We start from the raw sequence: 20,715 nt of genomic DNA, 5'->3' as shown, positions 1-20,715 counted from the left end.
GTTTCTTTGACGGAGCTGATGGACCATTAAGTTATGAGTGAAAAGTCATTCGTCACACTATTCTAAGTTCCAAATTTACTTCAACCTGTATCACTCGGAAATGCTGAAGAGGAATAGATCCGCTATTAACGCTGCACAATAATGCTAGGAACACCAACTTTATGGAGGAGACAATTCAAAATAAACGAAACCATGAACTTATCATTTTAGATTCAATTCAATGAACAGTATGACATCGAAAAGAAACACGACTTTAAGCCATACCCCTTACCTTCTGAATCGCTAAAGGAAACCAAAGAAAACAACCTTACTTACTTACTTCTCTATTTGATTGCGAAGATCTTCAATTTTCATTATTGGATCTTTATTTTTCCAATCTTTCAACAGTTCACCCCTTGATGTCAATACTAATTCCTAAAAAAATATATATCTATAAATAAATTCGATAGTGCATTAAATAATTTAAATAATAGTGTGATGAAGTGTAAGGGGCGCTGGCCGCTTTAATTACATTCTTCTTTATTTAATCATTTGAGTAATTTTACTGTGCATTAATAATTTTTTAGTATTTATTAGATGTCACAGACCCAGATTCATTATAACATTTTGTTATAATAATGATAAAATGAACATTACATCTTCATAAATAAATAGGCACTATATTTTAACTCTATCTGGCTAATACGAAAGGAGATATAAACGTTTGAATTTCGAACGAATTTGAAACTACATCGAAAACATCTAAAATTTTACCTTCCATATCTCATTACCTATTATCACTAGAATACTGCAGTTTGTACAATACCGTAAAGAATACATTAAAATCTGAACAATACTAAAAGAGGTTTAATCATTGTAAGGGGCGCTTGCCAACCCGCACGGTGAGGAAACAGGAACTGGTCACTCCAACCACAATTCAATATAATTACAGATTTCGGCCGTAGTATTTATTTACAATAATTTAAAATAATTTATTTACAATAACAAATAAAAAGGACAAACAAATTATCAACAAAGACCCCAAAGTAAATCGGATCCTACGGTTCATCTCTTACATAAACCCACCCAGTTGAATATCTTATACAATTCTCTATCTAACCTCGCTTCTAATACACTCTAATACGTATCCCCACACATCAATAAGTTAAGTAATTCAGTCATTCACCTACAAGTAACCTATTCAATCTTTGTAACCACTGAGTCGACCATGCTGGGGCTAAACAAATACCGCTATTAAATTACTACTGGGCTACACTCACCAGCCACAAGCCAGCCGACGAACCTCTTCCACAGCAAGACCACTGGCTCCTCCGCAAGGCGGCTGGCTCCTCCGCTGGACAACTGGCTCCTCCGCTGGACAACTGGCCCCTCCGCAAAAAGTGTGAGAGCCTGGCCAGCCAGTAGCCCAGTTTTTATATATGATACGGTGTCGACTCAGCGGTTCCTATACCTTTCGTAATTTAATTAGTGATTTTCCTCCTTGTCCTAATTCTTATAACCCCGATTACAAAACAATTCAGAGAGTAACTACCTAAATTAAATAAAATTTATTTTCTTGTTTTAAAAACTAAGTATCCCAATGACTTTCTACAAAATGTTATGAAAAGCTGGACCCTTACAGAAGTAAACATAAAACAAAAAAATGAGAGTACACATAATAATTAAATGTAAAAAAACATTACAGTAGACTGTCTTGCAATGAAGTCCAGCACCTTCTTAACACGATCATCTTAGTTCCACACGCTGCGCAAACTTACATTCGACGATAACAATAACATTAACTAAAGAAGCATTAAAAGTAAAAGTATTTTCATGAATGATTATTCTACGTTGACATCAATTACAGCTGCCATTAACAAGTTAATTCGATTTGAAATTATCATTAACATTTTTGGAATAATTCGGTATTTCTGTGTAATAAATGTAGAAAAATTGTGTCTTATGAATTCTTGTCCTGAACTTAACCGGAATAAAAAAGTCACTATAACAATTGGATTGTCTAAAAAAAATGTTCTAGAACGAACAGTTCTAGTATCTACGTTCTGGAAAAAATCTAAAAGCAGGTCTCATCAATACTAGAAATTGAGAGCAGTATTGGCCATTTTGATATGTATTCGTTATTTATACTGACACATTAATTTACGATTTACCCGGATGTTCTTATATACAAAAATTGGTTACTTTCCTGTATTTAAATGATTGGCTGGTTAGATTGCAAAAAGTTGCCTACAAATTTATAATTAATTGTGTGAATAAGAGTTTGAAAAATCTAAAAAAAATTGAAGTGATTACCTTGAATAGTTTACTGGAATCAAATTGTTCACCAAATGAAATTACATCAAAATCAATTTGATGTTGAAAGAGCTCAGACGCTTGTTTTCTAGCTCGAAACGCAGCCACCTCATTATCACCACAAGGATTATCGTCGCAAGTCATCATCACGATGTTCTTCATGTGTAACTTTTTCTTGCTGTAATTGAATAAAACAAAATCTGGCTTAGGCCAAATAAAATAGATTCTTAAAAAAAAAAAAAAAACAATAATAATTCACTTAGTGAAGAAAACGAACAAAACTGATAATACAAAATTTTTAAAAAAAATTCCACAGCTGCAACGAACTAATGACAACAAACAATTCTCCAATAAACACACAAATGAAATAAACAAGTAACACTAGTGTATCGAATGATACGAATAAAATAAATTCATTGCACTTTAAATGCAATAAAATTTAGTTTTAATTTAACCCTTTCTTGGTTGAAATTGTGAAATAATAAAGGGTAATTAAAATGTAAAAGTCAAAACATTGACAAATAATTGGATAGTCCAACAATTGGTGAGATGTCCAACAAAATGGAAAATAATTTCGTTATACAGCAGGAACATACTTTACCTTAAATGAATCACTATTTGACAATAATTTATTGCTCTTGTAAGATCTGCTTCTTTAACATCACCATATTTATCTCTTAATTGTTTGTATTCATCTGAAAGATAATAATAATACATTTAATAACATAAATCAACAATGAATTAGACATTCCCCCGAATGTTAGATAAATAATCTAAAACTTGGTCTAGTTCACTCACCTTTAATGATCTCAATAAAACTTTTAATTACTGAAATCGACGGAACGGTTAAATCTTGAAGAATGGCCACATTGTCTGGGGCATATTTGCCTTCGGATATTTTCGTACCGTACAGCAGTACACCTACCATATCGCCTTTCTGTTTTCTGGCAATATCCAACATAGCGTCTCTGCAACACTATGGGTTAATTGTCAAAACAATACTTTTTTTGAATTTGATAAAATGAATAACATTACATAAATAGATAGGACAGTAGACACTACCATCTTAAATATATAGAACTCGTGATTATTACAATTATTCTACTACGAGCAAATATATGGTAAAAGACAGTTTCGGTAGATCCGACATTTATCTTCTTTTCGCCAGCCGATCGCCAATTCATTTCCAAATTCACTGCTGCGACCCGGTATGATATAATTTTCGTACATTTTGCGCCAAGCCTTTTTCGCTACACTACACTAGTGGACGATTTTCGGGAACCATGTCGACTTAATCTTAAAAGAGTCCATACAAATTTTGATTGTGGCAAGCCATTACCGCATCGAATTCAGTTAAATTTCCCGTAAGCTCGCCACCCATTCTAATGCTGGGTGCAGCCGCTTAGGGAAATTCCGTAATGATTTTTTTTCGTCCTTTTGGCCAATTGTTACCCAAGGGTGCCTAACCAAGGGTCTTGAAGAATACACATGCACATCTTCATTAGAAAAAAAGAGAAGATAACCGGTAAATATTAAAAGAACTATTCATTTCTCCCTCGACAGAGATGTTACATTAACAACTTGAATAATTATTTTGGATATTACACGGTCTCCAATGCTCTCCTATCTACAGGATGTGTCGATAACAATATGATATCACAGGCAATTAAGCATGATCCGATTATGTATGTGAGATAACAATTTTAAACTACAACATCTTGAAAATGACAGTTTCATTTTCATTCAATTTTTATAAAACCAGCTACTTACGATCAACGATTGTAGAAAGTATGAAGTTCCTTTTGTCTTCTTAAACATTTCTGTGCGTGAATCAATAAGAAACACCACACAATTCCTACCGGATATTTGATTATTCCATGAATTATCCTCTTCTTCGTCAATATCATCAAGTATAACACCTTCCATGGTTAAGATTAACTGTAAGCCAAATTATTGAAATATTATAAACAAAATAACGTTGTTTACTTAATGAACTTGATTAGTTAAACATACTTAATTAAAATCTAATCGAAAAATGATAACAATACTATTTAATGAAGTCGAATCAAATGAAAATGTGCCATACACCGCAAAATCTTTGGTGTTCCACAATCAATCTTACTTGTTAACACTCAAGCAAAACATGAACCATACCTAATATTTAAGCGGCAAAAACTGTTAAATGCAAATTATATTTAAAACAACAAACGGGAATAAATGCTACCAAAAATTTGGACAACATTGGCTAAAAATTTAATAATAGATCTTAAAACTGTACTAAAAGATTTGTTAAAAGATATTTGAACTATTTTTGTTCAAAATTTGTTTATCATTAAGATGATTATTCAATCGATATTATCGATAATAGACCACAAATATTCAAACTGCTTGAATAACCTTCCTTACATTGTGTTTATTTAATGTATGAGGTTTTGCTACACGTCATTTGTAGTTGTTTTTAAGGAAAAATGGAAGGATTACTGCTGGTGAGTTATTGAGAAGCATGTAATTTATATTATTAGACTGTAAAAAATTAATTTCAATAATTTATTTTTAAAAAAACAAGATTATATGCACCATTTAATTTCTTTTTCTGTCAGGAACCCACACTGTACACAGTAAAAGGCATGGCTATTCTTGATAATGATGGTCATAGAATTCTAGCTAAATATTATGATCCGACAGTATTTCCTACGTCCAAAGAACAAAGAGCATTTGAGAAGAATCTCTTCAACAAAACTCATCGTGCTAATGCGGAAATCATTATGCTAGATGGTTTAACGTGTGTATACAAATCCAACGTCGATTTGTTCTTTTATGTTATGGGTAGTTCTCATGAGAATGAGGTAAGTGAATTTATTTTTGAATTGTTGGCACATATTAAAAAAAAAAGTTATTTACCAAATACTGAGGAATTCTACTTGAATGAGATGAAGATTCATGTTGTTAAAGTTACTAGTGATAACACAATATGAACACGTTATTTCTTATTATGAGAAAAACAAAATTTTCGCATTATTATAAAAGGTTTATTTCTTACCTGCCAAGTTAACTTTTAGGAAGACTGTCTTAACAATGTCCACAATTATGTGGTGATTATCTTTCGTGCGTAAGAATGGTTCCAGGAAGGTCTGAGGCAGTGGTCTATTTTAAGTCGGATCATCTCTTTGGTTCGGACAGCTCTCTTCCTGTCAGAGGTTTAGGTATTACTTGTTGTATTTGGATGAGCAGATACGGAATCTAGCTTCAAATGGTTGGTTTGTTATCTGTTTAAATAGCCCCAGAAAGAATTGATGTTAAGCTGACTGTTGTTTATATAGTTACATAGTAGGTTGTATACAAGATCCATTTTGTAGAATTTAGGAATCAGAGGGCCCAAACACCCATTCTTCTCATGAGAATTCTTTGGAAAGTGAGGAGGTTAAGCCCAAGGTCTTTTGAAAGTGCTTTCTCGTTTAAGGATATCTTATATGCTTTAGTTCAGTCTTCTAATTTTGACTTGGGTTTGGTTTGAACATTGCTGTTCTTTGAGGTGCAGAGCTTTCTTCCCCTCTTTGACAAACAATAAAATCTTATATATAACTAACATTGAATTAACAATCCTAGGAGTGACTCTTTTTTCACGTTAACAATTGCGATATTGTCTTTCTTGCATGAAAATATTCGAAATGCTTGCAGATTGTAAAATTATCTTTGCCCCTGTACGCATTATTTATTTTTTAATTTCTATTACCGCTAGTTAAGAAGAGGTTATAAAAGTGTAAATTTTGTAATTAAGCTTACCAAAATTATTGCCGAGAGCCTTAAATACAAAAGAATTGCTTCTATAGTTTCTAAACTTGGTATACTAATGCATAGATGTTGTTTTGAAGCATTTTGGGAGGGGGGAATTCTTTTAAGGATAAGTTTTATAACGGTCACATCAACTTTACCAATATTTGAATAAAATAACTACGTAATTAAAATTCATTTATAGAAAATGGTTAACTGCCATTTTACTGTATAGATTTTATCTTAGTGAGTCCATTGGCCCAATCCAAAATGATTCCAGAAGGTCAATAAAAGAATTAACGCTGCAATTAGATTGCAATGATTGATTAAGTTTATGAAGAGCAACCTGACATCCAAGAAGTCCAAAATAAAGTCTCTCTAAAGTCACTTATCCAAACAGGTGTGCATCTAAACCTGGACCATATAAAAACAGTTCGTCTTTCATATTCTAAGGAAAATTCTCCAAAACAAATGTTTTCAGTCCAGTGAGAGAAAGTGATTTTTGTGGAGGAGGTAAAAGGTCGAGGTGTGTGGTTTGTTCAACAAAGCTGAATGGCTTTGAAAAGAGAGCTGGACATACCAGAAGAATGGTTGACAGGCCTAGATTCTCCTGAGTAGCTGAATAGGAGAGCGTCCGCAGTTAATATAGTCCAGACACACCAGAAGAAAGGTTGACAGGCCTAGATTCTTCTGGATAGCTAAATAGGAGAGCATCTGTAGCTAATAGAGAGCTGGACACACCAGAAGAAAGGTTGACAGGCCCAGACTATTCTGGGTAGTTCAATAGGAGAGCATCCGTAGCTAATGGACAGCTGGACACCCAAGAAGAATGGTTGACAGGCCTAGGCTCTTCTGGGTAGTTCAATAGGAGAGCATCCGTAGCTAATAGAGAGCTGGACATACCAGAAGAAAGGTTGACAGGCCCAGACTCTCCTGGGTAGCTGAATAGGAGAGCATCCGCAGCTAATAGAGTGCTGGACACACCAGAAGAATGGTTGACAGACCTAGACTCTTCTGGGTAGCAAAATAGGAGAGAATCCGTAGCTAATAGAGAACTGGAAAAGACACATTAAGGAAACCAGGACACCCTCATGGTTGTAGCGCCTCGAAAATAGACAGACAGGCGTAAAGATTTGAAACTTTTTAGTCAGACTCTGGAGGGAAACTAAAACAACTAAATTTGATTGAAGTAAACTTTTATACTAGTGAGGTTTAGCGTTATCAACTTTTATCACTTATCTTTAATATTAATTCTGAGTTTCGAGGAAATTTTGCTGATTTTGAAATGCGGAAAAGGGGAAAACTTGTTTCGAGTTTTTCTTTAAACACTCTGGGTTTGAAGCAATTTTCTCGTTTAAGGGAAAAAAGAAAGAGGTATATTTGTAAATCAACATAAAATTATGCACATTTTTTTGTGGTCGAAAGAAAAAAAAATTTTTTTCGTCTTCTTTATTGTTTAAATATAAGTCAGTCATCTTACATTCCTTGGGAACTTTTATTAAAGTCATCACATTTCATCAAATATCACTCATGATCGTATAGTTTGTTAAACTTATTATGTTGATCACGTTCATCATTTACATAAATATCGTCTCTTCTGTTAATACAATACAATCTCACAGAAATTATAAGAAAAATCTAATAATACTTTTGTAAGTTCTATTGTCAAATAAAAGATTATGAGCTGTGTTTTGTATTTATTTAATTTTTCACATAAAAAAAAAATAATAATTATAATTTAAAATATTTAATACTGTCTGCGAAATATCTTTTAATATCATTTTATTTTTTTATATTAATCTTCAATGATTAATACTAATTTGTTGTTAGTCCGAACAGACAGTATTTATGAATTGAAAATAATATCTTTTTGGTTAAACTTTTGACAATTATTCATAATTTATGTAAACCTTTAAAATCCATAAAGTTATATTTGTACAGAGAACAATTATCAAACAAGTATCTGCTATGAACACACATCACTTTCTCTAACTGTAGTAATAATATAACTATAGTAATAACTGTAGTTATAATATAACAGTATTAATAATAATTATTATAACTACAGTTATATTCTATCTCTTCTTTTCTTTCGATTTTTACAAACACTTCTTTCCAGTGTCTCAATTGTTCACAGAACTAACCAGGGCCGGATTTTCCCTATAGGCTAACTAGGCTTCAGCCTAGGGCCTCAAGATCAAGAGGGGCCTGCATTCAAATTGTTAGCAAAATTAAAATTATACTATTCTAAAAACAGTGAACACTAAAAACACTGTTTTAGTAATTGTACCACAGTGGTGATGTATTTTATTATCTCTCATGTAATTTACAAACTTAAAAATGGGAGGTGAAAGGGCCCTCATAAGTGGAATAGCCTAGGGCATCTTTTCATCTAAATCTGGCCCTGGTACTAACTGTCAACTATTGTACCAGAACTCGCGAAAAAAAAAAAAATCCACTATCAGAACTGTGTGTTAGTGTCTTCAAATTTACAGAAAAAACTGTGAAAACTACGTTGTCCAGATTAAAACTAAAAAATTCACTAAGAAATCTACTCTGTAAACTTGTACTTCAAGATATCTGATTTTCTTTAGTCTATTTAACATATACTGTGGCTTCCAAAGCTTTGTTCTTATGAGGCAGTCTAGTGAGTTGCCAGTGGTTGAACTTTTACTCTTGCAAAGTATAAATTTTCCTCAAGAGAAAATTGCATTAAATTTGATTAAAGTTAAAAGAAAATTGTTGGAACCCTTTACAGAAATGAATAGCCGAAAAAATGAAATGTCGCTTTAGTAAAATTTCTATTCAGGTTAACGGCATATGGAGGAGAATTAGGTGAATCTACTAAGTACTATTTTTACGACTTTTTTAACATATTTTCATCCGTGCGTTTGCCCCAGACTGAATCACAATACTTGTCCTAATAGCTGTAATATTTTCAAGCAAAATCTGCAAGTACTGTCACGATCTAAACCCAGCTTCTTCGGGTGAACCTTAATGCGCCGACAATGCCCCCAGCTAGGAAATCTGTCGAGATTACGAAATTTACCCTTAACTCAGTTGATGAGGCACGCCTCAGATCTGTTATCCTGTTAGTCAAAGAAAAAAAAACAGGAGAAATTTCGATTACCAGAACTAGTATTCGGCATAAAATTCAGTTTTAAGTACTTAGTGAACACAAATGCAAATGTTTGGTTTTGCTTTCTATTATATTGTTCCTCTTAGGTTTTAAAACATTGTTCTCTGTACAAACATAGATTTACAACTCCATTAAAAAACAAAATTGAAATTATAAACTAAAACAAATCAAATTTCATTCGATCACAATCCAGACAATCCATTTGTTCTTTTTATGTTTGCAAACAATAAGCTTGAAACACTCATAGCAATGCTTATTTTGGAATTTTAGAGATTCACTGGTAAAAAGCTTTAAATAATAAGAAAGTTCCTCCGCTTCTCTATGAAAGACAGGTTTGTTGAAAACTGTCGAAAGAAGTCCCACATGTGAACATTCTACTTTTCTGAATATATATTATAGGTTTCGTGACCGTAAATTGCTGTTAAACTTAGGATTCCAAGATTGGCGAGGAATCGGTCCAAATAAAAAAAAACAATCTCGGTCTTTTTGCCGAACGTTTCATACAAATACATATGTCTTCTTCAGGGCGTGGCTATGCGGATTGGTTGAGTTACAGAAACTCTTAGCCACGCCCTGAACAAGACAATATATTTGTATGAAATGTTCGGCAAAAAAGACGAGTTGTTTTTTTTATTTGGACCGATTTCTCGCCAATCTTAAAATCCTAAGTTTATTCTATTTTTCCTTTATCTTGAAGCGAGAAAAATGTTGCGCATCCTAAAGAGTTTTTCTTTGCATTTCAAAAATTATTTTACAGTTATAACATTGTACAGTTTGTAAAAACCATACTTTATAGTGAATCAGCAAGTTTGGAGAAAAGTGTTTTTCCTGCTCCCTTACTTAGGGAGGAAATTACAAACTTAACAAATTACTTAGGAGGAACTGTCCCTAAACAATAATTTTTTTCTAAAAAAAAACAAAAGTTTAATTTTTCGTAAATGCAGACATCTAGTCCTCTTAATAAAATATATAAGGGAAAGCACTGTAGATAATGTAGAAATGGCCACCTTGGGAGGTAAAATTATCCTTCCATCTCTAAGAAAGCGTTCAGTACTCTAATTTTTCCAGAAAGATCTTCGTGACGACATCAAAGAAAATCGTTAGTGTCATTTTTCGAGAAAAATGGTACATCACGCACCATCATCTTTCACTAGGTCACGTCAGATCAGAGGGGGGCACTCAATCAAAATTCCTGAGACTCCCTATTATTTTTTGGAGTCTAGTGGGCACAAACACCCAGCAAATCTGGGGCCCTCAAAATGTGTATTTTCGAGGGAGGAAAACCTCGATAAGAAAAAAAAAAAAAAAAACAGGATATGATTGGAATAACCAGTAAGCGCAAGTACAGTAATGTAAGACAGCAAAGCTAGAAGCTAGCGAAACAGCTTTGCTTTGCGAACATGTTTATTAAATAAGTTTAATTTTTTGGACGCATAATTTTTATAATAAATAAATTGTTTGTAGGTGTATATAGGCATAAATTGTTCATGCATTGCTTATTGTTGTGTGTCTTGCTTATTAAGTTGCAACATTTAGAATTTATTAGTAAATTCACCAAATAATGCTAATCAAATAATTAAATAAGCAATTGCATTTAAATGACAGTTTTAATTCGTTTAAGTGCTTTAAATAGAAAAATTTTAAATTTTACAAAAAAAACCACACAGTCTTCTGGCATTTTTTTTCAAAAACTTTAAATTTCCATTAAAATAAAACTTTTGCGAATTAAGAAACAAAAAATTAAGAGATTTTTATGACTAAGTTTTGTTCGATTTTGAAATTACAATGAAATTATTTTTACAAGGTTCTGTGGTTTATTAATGAACAATAGATTTTACAGAAATAGTATTCACCAATTAGAAATAAAATTTCAAAACATAAAAGAAAACTGAATAAACCATTTACAACAATATTATTTCAAATTTATTACATAAATCTGTTTAAATAAATAATTAAACCAATTACAGCCCACTACAGAAGTGGGAAACAAATTTTAAAACTTAAGTGTTAAATAATAACTAACTAAACAGTTTCCGTGTTTTGTGTTTTACCTGAACGTGATTCTTGCACTTCATCGTGTACAACTTTTTTAGAATATTTTTTAGAAAAAATAGTCGCACTAACCATAGAGCCAATCATCAATATTGAACAAAGTGTGAATACAAATTGAAATTTCTTCAAACCGGATACATCTTTTGAATCACTTCCATAGTTCAGTGTAAGCGAAATACAAGTGACTAAATTCATTGGTACACGAAACCAATTTGAAAGTGTGGCTCGAAATTCTTCTGGCATAATGCGTGATCTTAGATAACCAACGGCTGGATAATAAATGCCCACAGAGAATTCATAAGCTAGAAATACTAAGAAACAGACAATGGACATTGGTTTAGTGGTTGTATGTTCGTGTACATGGTTGACTATGTTTGTCAAGGAGACGGTGACAATGAAGAAAGATATTGTAGCTACTGTACAAGAAGCTATGAGCACTGAGTGAGGTTGATAATGTCTTTTGGTTACAAACCATGAATAGGTTTTCGATCCGGCCATTACACAGATCATGAAAACGGAGAACACCAAACCTAATGGTGGGCTTAGTACGGCCAGAATAGGTGTCCAAGAGAATATGAACGTGTACAAAGCTGATTCGAAGATGGATTGTACCGTGGCTAAATACAACAGTAGGCAATCATGTTCGATTAGATATTTTAACGGGGAGAACAGTTCTTTGTATAGGCTGCTTTGTGGTTTGTTCAAAGCTATATGCTCTTTCCAGGTGGACTGTATTATCAACAAGGAAGCCATAAGAAATGGTATGGCCAGCAGAAATGGTGAAACCGGTCCGAAATATTCAGCCAAACCTTGTGCAACAAGTCCAGCAACTATGGCCGATAGACCATTGTAGAAGGTGGCTTTTGTAAAGGTGGTGTTCAACCATTCAACTGGTAGTTTGTAGAAGTTTAAATGTTCATTTACATACCACGCTTCAAACGTAGTGAATAGTATCGATGTGGAAATACCACCCAACACTCGACCAGTCAATAACAATGTAAAGTGACTACTAGTTTTTGTTAAACAACATAAACTATAAAGTATTGTGAATACTGTACATAAATTTTTCCTACCATAATGATCGGCCAGTTGGCCAACGACTGCCCCAAAAATACAACTCGATCCGAATCCAGCTATATATAATAAAGCTATTGAATCATCATCATATCCATAATCTTTGTACAATTTATACACATATGGTCCTTGTAGCCAGTCGGCAAATGTGGCGAAATACAATGCAAGTAGATAGCATCTTTGTAGATTCTTGAAGTGTACATTGTGCGGTTCAACTAGTGAATGACTTTTCTTATCTGTAGCTAAGGCGGCACCAACGATTGCTATAACCACACAACTAATTATCAACAAATACATTGTCCATCACCTTCTTTAGTTATAATTATAACATAAATTTCATCTACATGCACATTTTGTTCGTTCATTTTTTTTTTTTTGAGTTTTGTTAAAAAAGAAAAAAAAAAGAAAAAACATGCAACTCTACACCTTCACCAAATTAGAACACAATTTGAAGTTGCAAAGCCCCAGAAATCTTTAAGTTCCTTTTTATTGATTCATGGTCCAGAATCTGCGAAAGAAAAACAAAAGAACGAAAAAAAGAAAAGAAAGATTGATTCAATAAATTCTGTATTTAGTTGTAGAGTGAGTTTTTATATGGGTGGATTTCATGCATTAAAAAAACCTATTTCAGCATCACAATTGTTTTCCAATCTTACGAGGGTCGTTTGAAAAGTCCGTGCAAAGTCAGAGAGATAGCACTACTGGCGCGTATCGAGGTTATGTTTAGTTAGTAGCATCTCTTGGAAGAACACATACCAAGTTTCAGCCAGATCGGTCTATTTCTTTGTGTTTGGCATTCGTTTGAATCGAGGAAGTCGAGTGATTTTCAAATCGTGTGAAGTGTTGCAAGGACGGTTTCCAGCTGTTCCAGAAGAATCCGCAGGACTTTAAGCGTCTTTTCGTCACTGTGGATGAAACATGGATACATCACTACACTCCTGAGACCAAAGAACAATCTAAACAATGGGTTACCAAGGGGGAATCTGCGCCAAAAAAGGCTAAGAAGACCGTTCCTTCGGCCGGAAAGATTATGGCGACTGTCTTTTGGGATTCGCAAGGAATAATCCTCATCGACTATCTGGAAAAGGGTAAAACTATTACAGGTGCATATTATTCATCGTTATTGGACCGTTTGAAAAACCGAGCTGCAAGAAAAACGCCCACGATTGGCCCACAAAAAAGTCCTTTTCCATCACGGACAACGCACCAGCTCACACCTCCAGCAGTTGTGGTCGCAAAATTAATGGAAATAGGGTTCCAACTCGTTTCACATCCACCCCCCTATTCACCAGACTTGGCTCCCTCGGACTACTATTTGTTCCCCAATATGAAGAAATGGCTGGCGGGGAAAAAGATTTTATTCAAACGAGGAGGTGATTGCAGAAACGAATGGCTATTTTTCAGACTTGGACAGATCCTATTATTCGGAAGGGATCAACAAACTAGAGCAGCGTTGGACGAAGTGTATAAGCCTAAAAGGAGACTATGTTGAAAAATAAAAAAGGTTTACCCCAAAAAATTAAGTAGTTTTTATTTTTGCACAGACTTTTCAAACGACCCTCGTATAATTTAATGGTTTCAGAGATCTCATTAGGAACCATCTTCCAAGTCTAGAATGAAACAGTAGCAGAAAGAGTAGTGTTTCAACAAAAATTTAATAACAACTACAAAAAAAAACTACTTACTACAAAGTTATGTTTTTATACAAACTGAAGAGGGTTTATTGGTTAAATTTGAAGCTAATAGAAGTCTCTAATTAATTTTACACATTCCTACTTGTAAAAAAAAAAAATTTGAATTTACAATATGTCCAATCAACCACGATCCAATTACAACGTAGATAATGATTTTTGGTTTTTATCGACCGTTGTTGATAGATGATTTGACTTTGACAACATTTTCATACTTGCAACTAACACTAACAGGAACATATTAGAAGTGATACACATTAAAAAAACAACAAAAATCCATCAACTTTAGAACAGACACGAGAACAACCTTTCTAATTTCTACAACAACATTCTTCAAACAGTAACTTAACAAATTACTCACCACATACCTTAGGTTTTTCCAGCCCTACTGTTTTTCACCGCTCCCTTACCTCTATATAAACCCGCTTTTCCGTGAATCCTTAACAGTTATGATGATTTACTCGTAGCTCTACGTTGAACTTTACAAACTTTTTTTTATAATGTAAGTCTTTCCAAATTATATTTATCTATTTAATTTTATGTTTTAGAAATATTTTGTATTTCTTTTGGTTTTCAATTTATATCTATATTAGTGTAATATTCCTTTTGTACAGATCCTGAAAAAGGTAGTAAAAATTACCGAAACGTTGGTATAAAGCAAAAAAGTTGTTTTTATTCAAGACCGCACCTCGATATTCACCAAAAATCAACGTAGATAATGTTGATAAAAACAAAAATACAACGTACAAAACGCTGTTGATTAAAAAAGAGTGTTATTTTGAATCAGAAATGATTTTTGGTGAATATCGAGGTGCGGCCTTGAATAAAAACAACTTTTTTGCTTTATACCAACGTTTCGAATAATGTTTACTACCTTCTTCAGGGTCTGTACAAAAGGAATATTACACTAATATAGATATAAATTGAAAACCAAAAGAAATACAAAATATTTCTAAAACATAAAATTAAATAGATAAATATAATTTGGAAAGACTTACATTATAAAAAAAAAGGTTTGTAAAGTTCAACGTAGAGTTTAACGAGTATATCATCATAACTACAGACGTTTTTCAACTAGAAGTATTCATATTGACACTCTTTAAGCCGTTTGAGCCTACTTTTATTTCACATATTTCCACATATTTGGATGTTATCGCATATTTATACATATTTGATTAAAATAAATAAATATTTCTACATATTTAATCAAAATATGCACATATTTTTCATTTTGGGCATATTTTCATAATTGGGAGGTGGTTGACAGGAACTGTGAACCACAGACTGTGAATCACAGTGGTTAAAAAAGTGTTTTTAAAAGCACCAAGTCGCATTAAAATGCTAAAAGATCTCTATCCAGACTTGTGCCTTCCACCAGAACCAATATTGACAAGATGGGGTACTTGGCTGGAAGCAGCTCAGTATTACTATGAAAACTACAATAAAATCAAGAATGTCCTTTCACATCTCGAAGACGAAGCAGTAGCGATAAATACAGCCTTTATTCGAGAAACCTAATTTAAGGAACGACCTTGCATTCATTTCTGACAATTGCGTATTTCTTGCACAAGCCATTACCCAACTTGAGTCCCAAAATGTTCGACTGACAGAAAACGTGTCCAACGTTAAAAAAAAAGTCATCGAAAAGGTGGAAGGAATACCTGGGAGTGAGGGAGATCTGATCAGATCAAAACTGGTAGAAGTACTGAGCAAGAACAAAGGGTGGGAATACCATCTGCCAAATTTCTGATATTATCAGTGGAACAGAAGTCACCTCAGAACATCGTGTACCCTTTACAACCAACGAGATAACTTCTTTCAGCAAGGCACCTATAACATCTGTAGATGTTGAACGATCTTTTAGTCGTTACAAGTCCATCTTACGCCCAGATCGTCGTCACTTTACGATCCAACATTTGAAATTTCATGTGGTTGCAAACTATTTCAAAGAGAGAAGTTTTCAAAATTGAAAATTTAACACATCTTTTTATAAATAGTAAAAATGTTCTTTGTTGTATAAATCATAATAACTTGTAAAAACAAATTATTTTGTTCCTAATAAATTATTATAAATTGTAAAAATGTTCTTTTCTTGTATAAATAATTATAACTTGCCCCCCCCCCCCAAAAAAAAAATCCATTTTCATAAAAAAAAATGTCCATTTTACTTAAATATTCCAGAAAATATTTTAAGAAAATCACATATTTTCCACATAATTGACGAAAATAAATGCATACTTTAGTTAAATATTTGGCATTTTTAAATACATAAAAATCCGTTCCTTAATCATAACTGTTAAGGATTCACGGAAAAGCGGGTTTATAATAGAGGTAAGGGAGGGGTGAAAAACCTAAGGTATGTGGTGAGTAATTTGTTAAGTTATTGTTTGAAGAATGTTATTGTAGAAATTTGAAAGGTTGTTCTCGTGTCAGTCCTAAAGTTGATAGATTTTTGTTGGTTTTTTAATGTGTATCATTTCTAATATGTTCCTGTTAGTGTTAGTTGCAAGTATGAAAATGTTGTCAAAGTCAAATCATCTATCAACAACGGTCGATAAAAAAACCCAAAACTATCTCTGAAAGAAATATCAATATTATCTAAAAGAGAGTTAATATTAATAAAAACGTATGAACTCACCACATTATAAGCATTTAACCTCATATTACTTCATCATAAATTTTTATACCACATCTCGAACGTGCTTTTAAGTTGTAAATTGCTTAAATAAAAGTACATATTAAAGGTGCTTAAAATTGAAAACCAAGTAAAGTTTTTCTATCAAGTATTACCCAACATTGTAAAATTAATTAAATCCTTGCATTACCTTCAAATATAACATGCATATCTTGGATTTTTTTGGTAATCTAAAAGCGTAATAGAAACATAAGTAGAAATAACATTTTGATAAAATCAACCCCTGATAAGACTAATAAATTTATAAATTACACTACACTTTGTTAATAATAAAATTTATAATTGAACTTATTCCAATTTCTGTTCGTATATTTTTACAGATCATGTTGTTATTATGTATTGACGAAGTTAGACTAAGAAAAGTCCAAAATCGTTCCTGAATCCATTCTAAAAAAAAAAAATTTGCTTGACAGAAATAGGCTTGTATCATCATGTAGGACATTTAAACCGACATACCCTTATAAAAATTTATTTAAAAAAAATGAAGGTGTTAGTTCAGTGATGCCCTACTTCACTCCCAATAAAACATGCTTAGGAAATAAATTCTTTTTTTTTTTTTAAACTAAAAATTATTTATATAAAAAAACTACCTCTTTCGACGTGTCTTTTTAAAGTTTTCCATTTTTTCGCAGTAGCATTGAATAACGGATGCACCATAACGGGTGTTTGCTACATGTATCTATGGTAGATCTGAAAGTAACAAACACAGCATAACATCATATTATGCCAGTATTTTGTAAAAGTTTGATTAATTCCTTCTTCTAAAACATCTGCTATTTATTTATCACCAATTAATGAAAAATTTTCTATAATATTAAAATATTAAATGAAAAAAAGGAAACACGAGTTGTTTGCAACTGTCAAGAGTGGAAGGTTATAACTTGGTAGGTTACATTTAGTCATATGCTGTCAGTACGCATGCGTATTATGATGGAAGTTTTTACTTTTCTTTTTTTTAAGTAGAAAACTTTTACTTACAATAGAATACAATCTGAATTTCATTCGACTTATTGACCTAAACTACTTTTTATGTATGACTAGCATAATAAACTACATAGAAAGTACTTTCAACATATGTGAATATAAATTTGTTAACCAATTATGTAGGATCAGTTAGGTTCTTACAAGTTATTAAATTAAATTATCATCTCTTTTCATTTCTATTGGTGAGAAGTGAAGGAATTTAGAATCTTGAAACATTTTTTATGTCCGGTTTTCACCTAGAAACTTAAGGTTAAAAAGTGGATTCGTAGAAAAGGATCTGAGTAAACAATCTGTCACAATAACCAGAAAATTACAGAAGGAAATATGAACGTAACCTCGTATCAGTCAAATTCATTGAATTAACTGGGCATTTCACTTATTTTTTATTTTTTTCTTAAGTGACTGTAATTATTTTCTTTAATTTTTTTCCATTTGTTGGAGAATTAAAACTTTTATTTGAAACTTTATTACATGTAACTAACAAAATTCTGTATAATTGATGGTTATACTTACATACTTCTAAACTGTCATTTTGTAAAGTTACGTATGGTCCTATCTAAAAAGCATATTTTTGTAAAAATTATCCTTCATCATCTTAATGTTCCGGATTGCACCTTAGAAATAATGGTCAACGAAGCCCATTATTTTTTATACGTTTATGTAAAAAATGAATAAGGATTAATAAGTAACTCATTTGAGTTGCACAATTCAAATTTTGAATAAATGTCTATTTCTATACGAATTTTTGAAGGGATATTTCAATCGAATATTGAAGGTTCTTTAATTTACTTAAAAAACCACTCCAGTCATATCATCATAGGTGGTAGTATATTAAACATTCATATAACGACCCATATGACGTTGATGAGTTTATATTTTGGTGAGAATTGATTTATTGCTTACGTTCCGTGTTTGAAGCAAATCGGTTGATCGCCCATGTGAATCCATTAGAATATTTATTTATGCATGTTAAACTGTAAATAATTACAATAATAAACCAAAATTTAATTTATCGAAATTGAAAAAAACTTACAGTAAAAATGGAAGGAAATGTTTTTTTTTAATTTTTGCATGCCCGCTTTATTTGTATTTGTCTTATACTTTTTTTAAAAAAGAAATTAACCAAGTCTATAATCAGATCTTCAAAACTAATCTTATATAACCCTATCTGTTTTCTACACATATTAGAGATAAGAGACCCAGCCTATCATGTTGCGTAGTTATTCAGAGATAGGATTATTAAAATACACTTCAACTGAGTAAATGGAACATCAAATTGTTCAATTTACGACAATTTATGTTGAAAATTGTACGATAACCTATGCCTACATTGAAGATGTTCAGCATCCCCTACCTTAAAAAAACCTACCCCAGATAGCCTAGACTCATGAAACTAGCAAAAAGGCACAATAAATGTATTAAATTTTATCTAGAATCTTCTTTTCCCGCACACACGACTTAAACGAACTGAAGTTAACAGACGTTATCGACTACTTAAAAGAGACTACTAGACCAACGTTCAAAACTTTTCACATAATAACAAACGACTGATTTACAATTCCATACTAAAAACCCATCTGGACGTACGGTATTGAACTGTGGGGTTCAACGAAACGCTTCAATCTTCAACGAATTCAATCGCTTCAGTCTAAAATTCTCCGCACTATCGTTGAACGGCTCCATTTTACGTTTCAAATCTAACTATCCACACAGATCTGGAAATTCCGTTTGTAGGTCCAGATTGCCTCGAAACTCGCTATAAAAGTTTTCATCAGAACTTGCACTCTCATTCCAATCCATCTTGTCCACCATTTATCATCTCATCACCGATCCAGATCATCCTCCCAGACGATTAAAATCATCCAATGGCCTCGCGAATTTCTCTCTCTTCTGAAGAGAGTAGCTAATCCTGGGAGACGACTTAGGGAGTGTTATCACTAGGGGTAACTTCTCCCCTCAATTAGTTAGTTCGATATCAGTTATTGCCATTGTTACTTATAGCGTGTCTAGCGCTGGTGTAACTTTACAAATAAATTAAAAAAAAGAATCTTCTTTAAACAGTTTTAATGCTTTCAAAAATGGTCATAATACAAAAGAAGTTCTAGAGATGTACGTTTTTTTCACATATTTCAGACCATCCATAAACTTTTGAGCCATTACAGATTTGCAGATAAACATTTATTTATCTCAGATGGTTTAACATTTTGGCCTAATTCGCATTTATTTTAAAGATTTTTTGGTATGGTAAAAAAACTAAACATAACAATGTTGGGTGTTCATTTCAAACTTGAACAACTTTCCTAACCTTTATACTTTTGATCGGTACTTACTTATTCAATTCAAAGTAAAATGCTGTAATAATCATTAGATAAAATTTTTCTCCCAATACTTTTTGTATTTTCATAAAAATTGTACAATAACTAAATTTAGAATTTAATGCAAAGCAAGTTCTGATATTTCAAAAAAAAATTTGTTTTGTTACAGCTGATACTTGTAAGCGTGCTGCAATGCCTTTATGATTCTATTAGTCTAATACTCAGGAAAAATGTGGAAAAGAGGACAGTATTTGAAAATTTAGAAATAGTAATGCTGGCCATGGATGAGATATGCGATGGAGGGTGAAGATTTTTTTTTTTTCATTTTAGAACGTTTTTCTAAATTTTTAATCGCCCTCCCATTAAATTTAAATTTTGTATTTTTTTCCTGTTTTATAGAATATTATTGGAAGCAGATCCAGCTAGTGTTGTACAGCGTGTAGCATTGAGAACAGACGATATACCTCTAGGAGAGCAAACAGTAGCCCAAGTAATAAATTTATTCGTTTTAACTCGATAAAAAAACAAATTTATTTCATAAAATATAATAAAATTTGATGTATTTCAGGTTTTACAAAGTGCAAAAGAACAAATAAAATGGACTTTATTAAAATAATTTTTTTTTACTTTATATGTATAAATAATAATAATAATAATATAAGTTCAATATAAAAGGCAAAATATATATGTAATATAAAATAA

The 20,715-nt window shown here is 32.2% G+C and overlaps 3 protein-coding genes across 6 annotated transcripts in view; 1 reads left to right on the top strand and 2 right to left on the bottom strand.

The window, feature by feature from the left end:
• The window catches only part of Irbp (Inverted repeat-binding protein), a 14,297-nt gene extending 8,946 nt beyond the window's left edge, over window positions 1-5,351 (bottom strand). Inside the window, exons 1-6 of one of the 3 annotated variants that reach the window (XM_074116384.1) lie at window positions 5,333-5,351; window positions 4,063-4,230; window positions 3,091-3,268; window positions 2,894-2,987; window positions 2,293-2,470; window positions 320-414 (exon numbers count right to left, since the gene is read on the bottom strand). In XM_074116384.1, coding sequence (XP_073972485.1) covers window positions 320-414; window positions 2,293-2,470; window positions 2,894-2,987; window positions 3,091-3,268; window positions 4,063-4,218 — 701 coding nt within the window. In that variant the 5' untranslated portion in view covers window positions 4,219-4,230; window positions 5,333-5,351. The other 2 variants (XM_074116383.1, XM_074116382.1) reach the window with 2 other exon arrangements.
• Window positions 4,626-20,715, top strand: zetaCOP (COPI coat complex subunit zeta). The gene is made up of 5 exons (XM_074116405.1): window positions 4,626-4,778; window positions 4,893-5,138; window positions 20,183-20,316; window positions 20,413-20,503; window positions 20,582-20,715. The coding sequence occupies exons 1-5, from the start codon at window positions 4,761-4,763 to the stop codon at window positions 20,627-20,629; spliced, it is 537 nt and encodes a 178-aa protein (XP_073972506.1). The 5' UTR covers window positions 4,626-4,760; the 3' UTR covers window positions 20,630-20,715.
• On the bottom strand, window positions 7,538-20,022 carry LOC141448205 (molybdate-anion transporter-like). 2 transcript variants are annotated; one of them, XM_074116389.1, is made up of 3 exons: window positions 18,732-20,022; window positions 17,305-17,404; window positions 7,538-12,591 (listed from the first exon to the last, which is right to left on the bottom strand). In XM_074116389.1, the coding sequence occupies exons 2-3, from the start codon at window positions 17,369-17,371 to the stop codon at window positions 11,225-11,227; spliced, it is 1,434 nt and encodes a 477-aa protein (XP_073972490.1). In that variant the 5' UTR covers window positions 17,372-17,404; window positions 18,732-20,022; the 3' UTR covers window positions 7,538-11,224. The 2 variants fall into 2 exon arrangements, with proteins under 2 accessions (XP_073972490.1, XP_073972491.1); XM_074116390.1 differs by lacking the exon at window positions 18,732-20,022 and adding an exon at window positions 18,212-18,575.

This window comes from Rhodnius prolixus, unplaced genomic scaffold (assembly GCF_049639745.1).
Source record: "Rhodnius prolixus isolate KJV_2025 unplaced genomic scaffold, Rpr scaffold_13, whole genome shotgun sequence".
In the NCBI taxonomy this organism is placed as follows: domain Eukaryota; kingdom Metazoa; phylum Arthropoda; class Insecta; order Hemiptera; family Reduviidae; genus Rhodnius; species Rhodnius prolixus.
Note: the sequence above shows the minus strand (reverse complement) of the source record. Positions and strands in the feature narration are given on the sequence as shown.

What these genes read in the sequence shown, in the direction of transcription:
- zetaCOP (XM_074116405.1), top strand. An exon ending in GTAGTTCTCATGAGAATGAG is followed by an intron (nt 5,139 to 20,182) that starts GTAAGTGAATTT and finishes GTTTTGTTACAG; the next exon opens with CTGATACTTGTAAGCGTGCT. An exon ending in GAGAGCAAACAGTAGCCCAA is followed by an intron (nt 20,504 to 20,581) that starts GTAATAAATTTA and finishes GATGTATTTCAG; the next exon opens with GTTTTACAAAGTGCAAAAGA.
- LOC141448205 (XM_074116389.1), bottom strand. Translation starts at nt 17,371, where the DNA reads ATGGTGCATCCGTTATTCAATGCTACTGCGAAAAAATGGAAAACTTTA. An exon ending in AAAAAGACACGTCGAAAGAG is followed by an intron (nt 12,592 to 17,304) that starts GTAGTTTTTTTA and finishes GTGTGGTTATAG; the next exon opens with CAATCGTTGGTGCCGCCTTA.